Raw genomic sequence first — 11,769 nt, 5'->3', positions numbered from 1 at the left:
GGACCCGTGGCGGGCATGTACACAACTTCTTCAACAGGAAGCCAACCCAATGTCCACCCTATTTGTGTTGCAGTGATGGCGCGAAGGCAAAATACCCAGTCTTCAGACCCTTTTGGCAATTTGAGCCCTGAAACTAGGGCTGCTTATCGGGCGGATTGGGTGACTTTTTACTCTTAACGGTTTGGCTTAACGGTTTTCGGCTTTTAAATGTATTAATCCGTTAGCCACCCGATAAGATATCGGATGGATTGGTATTGGTTTAGCTCTTATCGGGCGGTTTATCGGCCTAACGGCTAACATACATATTCACTAAATATCTCCCATTCTCCTCGTCTTAGAAATAATGAATTTCCATAAAAAAAACATTTCAGAGGCAATATGATGCATTCAATTTGCTTTGCCAGAGTTGGTCAAGTTCAGCTTAGCCAAATTTTTCTATAAGCCCCACTAGTTACTGCATATCAAACTTCAGTTGATATGCAGTAAGTAAGTATTAATAGTTGATCCTGTTAAATAGCTGCATTAATGAATAAACAAGTCCACAACAATACAAAGTATTAAACTATTAATAGTAAACAGTGTTGGATAAAACTAAGGAAACACTATAGAGACAAACTTCGTAACCAATCCAATAGTTCAACATTCAAGACCACTTACAGAAACAAAACTTTGCGCCCAACCATTTAACAAAAACCACTTCCATTCTGGCCGAAAAAGTACTTAATACTACTACAAAATAGTATTGCAACAAACTACTTAATATCAAATTAATACTACTATAAAATACTACTACAAACTACAAAACTTTGCGCCCAACAAACTACAAAAAGTACTTAATATTTACTGCATATCAAATTACAGAAAAAGTACTTAATACTACTACAAACTACAGTGCCAAAACTGTGCTGTTTGCAACAAATCTTTCTGACCAAAACCAGCACAGCTGACTAATGGAAATGTAAAGCACAGAAATGGAGAGTTTCAGAAAAAGAATTGCTGATGAATAATCTTACCAAATATATTAACACTACACGTCAATTACGGAAGGGTCTTTTCCATTGTTGGCTAAATTTGGAAAAAAAAATTAAAATAATGAGTCGTGCGATAAATAGAAGCATATCAACAACACTTATATACAACAAATATAGTAACAATATTATTACCTTATTCAAGCTGCTCAATTTTATCAAGATCTTCCTCAACACTAATGGGTTGTTTTAATTTTTCATTTCGAAGCCAATCTTGAAGACACACTAGAGCTTGCACCAATTTAGGAGTTAATGAACTCCTAAATGAATCAAGAAGACGTCCTCCCGTACTAAATGCACATTCGGATGCCACACTTGAAACCGGAACAGCTAATATATCACGAGCCATCTCCGCAAGAATAGGAAATCTAGCTGAGTTCAATTTCCACCAAAGAAGAACATCAAATTCTTTAGTGTCATCCTCAGTTTCTTCACCTAAATATTTATCTAACTCTGTTCTAGTATCAACACCTCCACTCCCACTTTTATATTTTTTTATATCTTGCATGAGTGATTCTAAAAGTCCTATATTTTGGGTGCTTGCTTGACTTCCAGAAAGCCCGGAAGTCAAAGTGTCCAATGAAGAACAATCTGAAGATGAAGCAAGCACAACACCTTTTGAGCTGGACTTTACATACTCACTGAATAATGAAGTCATGTACTTCGTTACTTCTGCTTGTATAGTTGCCCCCGGATCTACACCAAACATCTTTACAAGTGCAAAGCCAACTGATTCGATCTTGTAACGTGGATCCAAAATACATGAGATAAAAATTATCTTGTTCATTTTCCCTGGATCACCCCAATACTTATTAAAATTTTCTTTCATATTCTTTGCCATTTCACTTAAAACTGTATCTTCATTTGCTATCAATTGCTTCAAATAGACAGCAACTGCGCAAATTTCAAGAAAATGAATATTCGATGTAACATAGCGTGATCCAGATATCTTCAAAGTAAGAAGATAGAAGATTTCAAGAAACTTTGTAATTCTTTTTACATTATCCCAATCACTACTCAAAAGTTCACCTGTAGGAATTCTAACATCAATATAAGAATGCTCAAGATAATGTCTCAAGCCAATTTCACTAGAAGCATAATGTGAAAATGCACATTCAAATTCAATAGCTCTGCGCAACATCAAGTAGGTGGAATTCCATCTAGTTGGAACATCTAAGCATAATGTTTTCTTAGAATTGAGTTGTTCAACATCAAAACATTCTTTAAACCTCTTCAACCGCGCAGGAGACTGCCTAACATATCTCACTGCATGCCTAACACGTTCAATAGACACTGAAGATTCTTTTAAACCATCTTGGACCACAAGATTCATGATGTGAGCCATACATCTCACGTGAAGGTGAGTACCATTCATCAAATTAGTTCCCATTTTTGTTAATTGCTTAGATAATTCTTTTACTGTCACATCATTTGAGCTTGCATTATCAACTGTGACAGTGAAGATCTTATTTATCCCCCACTCACGTAAGCACCTACCAATACCATTTGCCATATCTTCGCCTTTATGACTAACAATAGGACAAAGATTAATTATTCTCTTATGCATATTCCATTCACTATTAATCCAATGGGCAGTGATACACATGTAATTGATTCTTTGTATAGAAGTCCAGGTATCAGTGGTAATACATACTCTTTGTTTTGTTTCTATAAAAAACCTCTTCAACTTTTGCTTTTCTTCATTAAAAAGATCAAAACAATCCCTAGTTACAGTACTACGGGAAGGGATCCGAAAATAAGGTTGCGCCACTTTCATAAAGTCTCTATAACCTTCTTTCTCAACAAAGCTAAAAGGAATCTCATCAACTATTACCATGCGACATAATGCCTTCCTACATTCTTCTTGTTCAAATTTCCAAGTAACAACAGCTACGTCACCCTGACTACCCCCCAGAGCAGATTGAAAGCCTAAATTTGATTGTTTTTTATCAACAATAGTAGGGCGTTTAGGACACTTAAGCATATGAGAAAGAAGTGTCGACGTATCGTCTTTGGTCTTAAATACATACTCAATAAAGCAATAGTCACATTTTGCTTTTGTACTCCCTTCAGAAGTAATAATTTCTGTAAAATGATCCCACACAATAGACCTTTTTCTCCTTTTTTTGGTTATATTTGACTCCATTGTTTGAGCTTGACTTGTTGCATTTGAATTAGAAGCCCCACTTTCACCCATCATTACCTTATCACTTTGTATATTTTCAGTCATGCATGAGTCACTGCAACAAGAAAAGAAAATGAATGAGAATAAAAACATCAAGTTGTAAACAATACTAGCGCTTCGTTTGTATACAAAAGGTCACCAACATCTTGAGTATGTATTTTAGCAAACTATATAACCTGGCCATGTGTGTTCTTTAGCTTATTTACAATTAAGTGCTAAGATTACTATGGGATTGAAAAGTAATTTGGACTGTGGAGTGTGGACTGGACGTCATCAGGCCAGCTACCAAACCGCCATTTCTGAAAAATTAATTTGCCTTCCTGCAACTCTCTGCAAGGCTGTAAGTGTAATATTACCATTTACCAATGACAAATTCCTTGTTGTTACACCGAGCAGTGAGCACACATAATCTACATGAGAAATCAAGCCTTTCTTACAAATACCATGTTATGGATCTATTTGCAATTAAAGACTTCAAGCATTCACAAGAATACATTTTTTTGGACAAACGAATACTCTAATTATAGTATTTTACATCACTTCCCTTAGATATATAAACAGAATGTTCTAGTAACTGGGGCATAATTTGTCATAAAATGTAAAATTTTGATTCAGCTGTCATAGATGGTTACCTTCAAGTTTACTAAAAGCATCTGTTGGACTTCTTCCACCTACCAGAGACAACAAAAAGTATTTGTAATTATAAAAGAATAACCGTGTGCAATAATCATCTTAAACCCTTCCTTCTTCTTCTCCTTCTTCACCACACCCTTTGCCTTCTCATCCACAACAACTGGAGCCAGAGCGGGGGCCAGAGACAGAGAGACAACATTTCAACAACAAAAAAATTGAAAAGAAAAAAATGACTAGCAAACTCCTGATAATGTTGATTTTGATGGGAATCATAAGTAAGAGTACCTGGATAAGAAGATAAGAAGCCGCGAGAGGGAGAGGCGAGACGGAGAGAATGAGACTGGTGCCTAGTAGTGGTGGAAGTCGACGACGACTGGTAGGCGGTGGCTGCTGGTTTAGGCGTTAGGGTTGGGTTTTTGTGATTTTGATTTTTGTCGACTGTCGTTAGGACTTAGGCGTTAGGGTTGAGAAATGAGAATGAGACTGCTGGACGCCTGGACTGCTGGTTTCTTTGGATTAGGATAGGAATTAGGAGGAGTGCGTTAGTTTAATAGTTTAACTGTTTTAGTCTTAGAAGTTAGAATACATGGGTTAGTAATTTAGTATACATGGCCACATGGGTTTGTTTTTTTATTATTCAAGTTCAACTTTTTTTTATATATCTAATATGGGTTTGTTTTATATAAATATATATATATATATATATATATATATATATATATATATATATTCTTAACGGGTTAACGGATTATCCGTTAAGAAAATTGAATAATCTGCCCCCAAACCGATAAGTCGTTAATAAAAAAAATTTAATCCGTTACCCATCCGTTAAGCCGTTAAGCCGTTACCAGTAAGCCATTGAGCTTCGGTTCGGATCGGTTTTCGGTTTCGGATCGGTTTTGAACAGCCCTACCTGAAACCCTCATGTTATATCCTTCAATGCAACCTTCGTTTGTAGATCTATAGCTCATATACTGAGGATTATGGCACAAGTGCTCGATCATCCACATCTGCAATAACAAATTGCATCCTTCGAAAAAATCTGCCCCGGCTTTACAGGTTGTGAGAGCTCGGTATATCTCGGACACTATCATAGGGGCAAGCGTGCTTTTGTTGTTGTTAATTAGGACCTTGACGACTCCAGCCACCTTCAAATCAATATTTCTGTCTTTCCGATGAAGCACCACAATGCCCAAGAATGCTACCATGAAGGCAAACCACCTATGTTCATCCCATTTTGTCCGATTCCCTCTGCTGCAGACCCTGCTTTCCAGATCGTCGAACCCTCCTATATGCTCATACCTTTGGTATATGAACCGCAGAGTAGAAAAACCTCTATCCAACTCAGAGTACGGGACTCCCTTGCTTATCTTCAGTAAATCCATGAACTTGTGCGAATTGACGACTCTTGGAGCAATCAGATACTTGCGCCTTAGCCCCTCAGTAAAGTCCATATAACCTGCTACCTCTTCTAAGGTTGGGGTGAGTTCAAAATCCGAGAAGTGGAACACGTTGTGGGCCGGATCCCAAAATGTAACCAAAGTCTTTATGATGTCACATCTGGGTCTGACGTTCAACAAACTGGTGAGACCTCCCAGATGTAGTTTGATCTAATCTCGCTCTTACTTTTCCAAATCCTCCCACCATAAGCGCAACTCCAAAGGGATCTTGCTCCTAACTGTTACCGGAAAACTTGGACCCGGGCTCATTCTGTATGTTTGTTTGGGGTGATTAACACTCATTGGACTCAAAGAAAGAATAAACTAAAATTGACACACATTAAAAAAACTCCGGTCTTGTCAATACGGCCTTTCAACACTTCGAAGAAGATTTAAAAGCTGTGTTTTACCAACCGGACAAAACCTTGAAAATGACCAAAAGTGGCTATTTTCGTAAAAACAGCCTTCCGGCGTCTTTTTAGGGACATTCGATTATTTTTACAAGAATGGAATCACCCGACTTATTTATGACGAAAGATTAAAATTTTTGACATTTTTTTGCTATTCTTTTTGCAAAAGGGGAGGTTGGACCCGATGAGGGCTGCCTACGTATCTCACATCCTGTGAGAATCAAACCGGCGTAGTTCGGGCAACGACAATAAACTAATTCTGACAACAAGGCTTGTTTAAATAAATTACACTAAAAAAACATTTTTTTTCACGAAATTTTGGCAAAGTTCTCCGGTAACTCAGAATTATCTTTCTACACCGCTATTTGTTTCTTTTCTTTTTGTTTCAATATTGTCAGAAGCCGGTCGGCATGCAAGTCTGTGGCAAATAAATGCATAAACCAAACAGGATGCCGCAGGATGGTCTTTTTCATTTCAGGTTGCTTGTCCTGGACGGACCCAACCCCTATGTTGAGTCCCCTAAGTCAAGTGCACATGATGCAAATAAGCGTTCCTACTATGGATCCGGTATGAGGTTTTGTTATACTAGGTTTGTCCTGGGTGTTTGTTCTAGACCTGGCTTACCCGAGCTAACAACTTGAGCCGAGGATAGGAACTGCGTACCGGTAACCAAAAGATCATCCGGTTTTGCAACTCCTCCGAATCCTCGTTCTATTTTGGGATATGACACTAACAGAAAGAAGTCACGACCAGCGTGCACTCCTCAAGAGAGAGAAGAGAGGGATTTCGTAGCAGTTTATATATACAGTTCAGATAATATCAAAGTGGTAAGGGCAACATTTTGCACATTTAGGCTAAAACACGTAATAAAATCAGATAATAAATAAAGCCAAATAATAATAATTCATCTAAGCTCGAATTCTGAACCCTGAACCAGAGATTCTGGGTTACCTCCCCAGCAGAGTCGCCAGAGCTGTCACACCTCCTTTTTCAGCTACACCCCGCAAAGGGACGTAAAGAGAGTTTTTCCAATTAAAGGACAATCGAAACGGGATTTTATTTAAAGATTCAGAGTCGCCACTTGGGAGATTTGTGGTGTCCCAAGTCACCGGTTGAATCCCGAATCGAGGAAAAGAATGACTCTATTTAACAGTCTGTGCACCAGAAATCCGGATAAGGAATTCTGTTAACCCGGGAGAAGGTGTTAGGCATTCCTAAGTTCCGTGATTCTAGCACGGTTGCTCAACTATCATATTCGGCTTGATTATCTGATTTTATACAATTATGAACCTGTGTGAAATTTTAACTGTTTACAACTTTTGTTATTATTTATTCAAAGAATTGCAACGTCGTGAGAATGCATCTCGAATTGCACCACATAAATGTACCCGCAATTTTTGATACATTCCAACTTCGTTGAGATTTGGATTTGGGTCACATAAATGTGCACCCGAGTTTTAGGAAGATAACATTATTAAATACGCGCCTAAAGATACTAACACGTTGTTATTTTGAGAAAAGCCGTAAAGTTCGCTATGCGGCCTGTCTCGAAATCTAAGCATTTGAAATAACTGTCCGTTGAGGGCCCCGCAGTTTGTGTATTCTTGTTTGTCGAGGCTCGTCTCATTCATTATTTTGAAAGGACAATCCTAAAGTGACTACATTTTTTCTATTCTTATTTACCTTTTAAAAGAATTTGAAATCCTACTCAATCAACTTAATTCACAAAGTCCGGTACAATAAGATTTGTTATAACTGGGGTTCATGGGCGCATGAGTTCAAATCATTCAACGGTTTTGGGCCTTTCTACAGTCCGTGTAAGGAATCAGTACAAATGCCAGCTTGGGCCCAAATGCGAGCCCAATTAAACAACGGCTGAGGGCAAGGCCCCAAGTCAAAACATCAGTTATATGAATAAAACGCAAATATTACTCCTACTCATTCCACTGTTCGTTATTTACATATAGGAAGTGGCTTATATCATGCATCAAGTCCAATTGGGTTTAACACTACCTTTATTAACGTCAATCCGGGCAACCAATACCCTTAATTTGAATTACATGTTCCTGCTTCAAAACTAGTGAGCCATTACCAATTATTTTGAGAAATCTGTGATTACTTAACAGCAGAACAACACAATCAGAAATGCTAAAATCATAATTGACGCCTACGACTGGTGCTATCTAACAATGCTAGTCACATTTACAATCTTCTCTTCTTTTCAATTGCTGCAGTGATATCTGAATTATCAAATGGTGTGCAAGCTAAATACTCAGAACTAATAGAACTTAATCTAACAACTATAGCTTCTGATTGGTTTTAACAGTCCATTAAACTTGTTCCTAACTTCACAGATGCCCACATGTAGTAGTATGAACCATGTTTTTTTAACTAACAGGGATCTATGTCTTCAGTAGAATTTAACCACACAACTCAAAAAAAAAAGTTAAATTAGAAACAAGTTTCGCTTCTTCATATAGCATTATTTCTGCACATTTTTCGGCCTATAATCATTTGAAGTATGCAATAGTGTACCTGGTATTGACAATACAAGAAGAGGAAGAAGAGGGTCAGCAGCAGCAGTAGTAACAAACAGAAATTGCAACAGCAGTGCAGCAACAAATAACCAGTAGCTATAAACCTCCCCAAGTATAGAGCAGAAGTATAAAGAAGAAATGTTCTAGCTATTTCAGATCCTAAGTGAGGCAATGAAAACAGTAGCTATTCTTTTCAACTCCCAAGCTCTCCAAAATTCAAATTAATCCTTCAGTCCTAATTCTGCCCTCTTATACAGACCTGCCCTCCCTTTCCAACTTACTGCCCGACCCCCTTCCCCATTAAAATCTGAATTTTTTCACTTAAAACCCACTAAGGAAAGCTTTTTCCTTATTTTCAGCCCCCCATTCCCTGTTGTTCCCCATTACCGCATTATTTAAATACACTAATATCCCACTAACAAAACACTAACATTAAAATATTATCCTAACTGTTCCATTCCCAAATCACCCCTGAAACCCCTTAATATTACTGCCCCAATACAATCCGTTCATCTGCATTAAAACCTTTAACTCTAAAATCTTGTTCAAACTAACAATTATCTAAAATTAATTCTGATTAACAGCTATAACCAACTTACTGACAACTAAATGACTAAGGTTGAATTCCAATTGAAACAAAATGAACTGAATTTAAATCACAGCACAGAACTCAACAGAATCATTAAAATTGAAATTGAAACTAGATCAAAATCAATCATAAATGCAGGGATTCTAAGTCAAACCTATACAAGAGTGCAGGACCAATATCAGCATATTGACAATGCCCTGAAGCTAAGTGTCTACAGATCAGCATACATAACACGACATTAAACCATTTGATGGATTTACTGGTCTATAAACAAGAACGAACTAATCGACGAAACTATTTATAACCTATGTTATTAATCGACAGAACATAAACTGATGGAGAAGAGGGAAAATAACGGACAAAAGATAAATTACAATGAACCTAATTTAGGTAAATAAAGAATTGATTGAACTACTCAAACAACATTGGAATATTTAATCTAACCAGAATCAGAAAAAGAAATAAAATATATACTGGATTAACTTAAACTGAAAACCCTAAAAAAGCGACTAATCACACAGACAAACCAACACATAGAAAAAAGAAAAAGAAGAAGTTAAGTAGAACTCACTGTTCTTTTCTCGAATTTCAACCATATGCCCTTTCGAACTTGAGTTCCAGTTAGTATTATACGTCTATTTCATCAGAAATAGACTTATAATACTAACCAAAAACCGTTCGACCCTGACAGCTTCGAAACAATCTCGAACTGTCGAGCCCTAGATCCACCATTCGATTAGTTTTTACTCGGATTCGAACCAATCTGGTTAGGGATTAGCGACGAGGAGGTCAAGGGGATTATTGGGTGTGATTTTGGGGTTAAGTGGACAAGCTAGGGTTTGGGACGGGGTCTTCGATCTTCGAGAAGCTGGAGTATGATTCGAGGTTAATGGAGTATGGAATCGTGTTGAGGGTAGTTAGGAGGTTCAGGGGTGTTATTTTCACGGCCATCGGAGCCGGCGCCGCCGGGTTTACGGTGAAGGGATGGGGTGGCGGCTATTAGGGTTCCTCGTCTCTAAAAGAGACGATGTTTGGGAGAGAATGAGAGGGGGGTTCGTTTGGATGCCTTATATACGTACATAGGGATTGGATCCAAGCCATTCGATCTGATGAGATCAACGGCCTGGATTGCTCATTTAAGTGGAACAACGTCGCTTCGTTTACCCTTGAGACCGGATCGGTCTTGGATGAGAACGGGTCGGGTGACGGAGGAGTTGATCTGGACCTTGATCAAATGAGATCAACGACCCCGATTGAGAGTGACAAAAACGACGTCGTTCGGATTAGTCGCAGGTGGACTGGATTTGGGGCGGGGATGGGCTGGTTTTTGGCCTGGTTTGGCTGTAAGGATTTGGGCTTGGCCAAATTAGCCCAACTAAATTTAACTCTTCTTCTTATTATTTTTTTTCTCAATTTTTTCTTTTCAACAATAAAACTAAAAATCCTAATTGAATTGTAAAATTGGCAATTAACTAGAAATATTGACACTTAATAATAACTATCACACGAAATTAAACATCAATAACGATAAGAATCATACAATTCGGACATCAAATGCAAAAGATGCAAAGTACATATATTTTTTTTTTGTGATTTTCCCATTTTGTAAAAGAAACTTGTTAATTCCTAAACTGTAAAATTAAATCCTAAGCACATGCAACACATATTTTTTGTATTTTTCTTAATTAAAGAAGAAATAAACTTGCACCAACAAAAATACAAAATAAATCACCAACAACACCAAACCATTTTATTTTGAATTTTTGGGAGTAGTTCTCATAGGACAAAAATTACGTGCTCACAACTACGATAAATTGGAATCGTTGTTACGTAAAAAAATGAGTGATAGGAGGCGTTCAGTTAACCTTAAAGTAACCGGTAGATTTCCGTATTCAGTGACTCCGCAGGGGTTTGCTTATTATTCTGAGTTTAACATCGAGCTTGATGAAACTCTTAGAGATTTTTTGCGGATTTCGGAAGAATACAGGAAATTTATTGTAATAAAATTATTGGAAATATACGTCAAGGTGGAAGACGTTCCCAATAATGAGGGCGTGCATAGTAGGGATAACCCCCAGTCGTCGGGTGGTTATTCTGGAGCAGTTTTTGCCGGACAGATTGCTGATGAAAGAGCTTGCCTTGATTTAAGCTTGTCACCACCGGCGAATGAGCAGCCACAAAATAATTTTTCGACTTTATATAATCAACAAGACGAGTGGTAAACTTCAATTTTACTACGCTTTAGCAATGTTTATTTTATGTTTTAATTGGATTTGTATTAACACTCATATTATTCATAGGGGGTACCATCCGAATATGAATTTTACAAGTTATGACCCCGCCTCTAGTTGGAATATGCGTAGTTCTGGAGTATTGGACCACGGTGGTCCATCCGGGAGTCATCACCAACAAGAAAATATCCATAATGAAACGTCAAGACAGTACGACTTGTAAGTAAAGTGATATAGCTATATCTCAAGTATTTATCTAGTTGGGTAACTTATCATTTTGTTCTTTTTGTGCAGTGAAAATGAGCTTCTTGAAGCTCCTGACCTCACACAGTTGCCCATAGATGACGTATTTACTCGTGATTTGGCAGATGCGCAGAGTCAGGAAGATATGACAATAATGCGGATGAGTTTGGGGATGACACACCCTTCCATGATGAGGGTGATGATGAGGAGGAAGTGAATGTTGAACCTGAGCTGACAAGGGAGCATGTTCCTCCACCTCTCGCTAGACCAAGAGTGTACGAGTCCCACGTGCCATTTCATGAGCGGAATATTCCCTACCTTGATAATTTTCCAAGCATACCGAACGTGGATGCCCTCACAAGGGATGATGATGAATATCGATCAGCAATGTGGGATGAGTCTAGACCAGCTATTCTGACAAAGGGCATGTATTTTCCCGATAAAGCTCGCCTAATTAGGGCTGTAAAAATCTAC

The 11,769-nt window shown here is 37.9% G+C and overlaps 1 protein-coding gene across 1 annotated transcript; it reads right to left on the bottom strand.

Moving 5' to 3' along the window:
• Positions 1–1,164: 1,164 nt before the first annotated feature.
• LOC138890546 (zinc finger BED domain-containing protein RICESLEEPER 2-like) lies at positions 1,165–4,772 on the bottom strand. Its single transcript, XM_070173940.1, has 5 exons — positions 4,760–4,772; positions 3,929–4,006; positions 3,846–3,884; positions 3,530–3,623; positions 1,165–3,268 (listed from the first exon to the last, which is right to left on the bottom strand). The coding sequence occupies exons 1-5, from the start codon at positions 4,770–4,772 to the stop codon at positions 1,165–1,167; spliced, it is 2,328 nt and encodes a 775-aa protein (XP_070030041.1).
• Positions 4,773–11,769: the final 6,997 nt, after the last annotated feature.

This window comes from Nicotiana sylvestris, chromosome 4 (genome assembly GCF_000393655.2).
Source record: "Nicotiana sylvestris chromosome 4, ASM39365v2, whole genome shotgun sequence".
NCBI classification, from domain to species: domain Eukaryota; kingdom Viridiplantae; phylum Streptophyta; class Magnoliopsida; order Solanales; family Solanaceae; genus Nicotiana; species Nicotiana sylvestris.
This window is presented reverse-complemented; position numbering and strand designations above follow the sequence as displayed.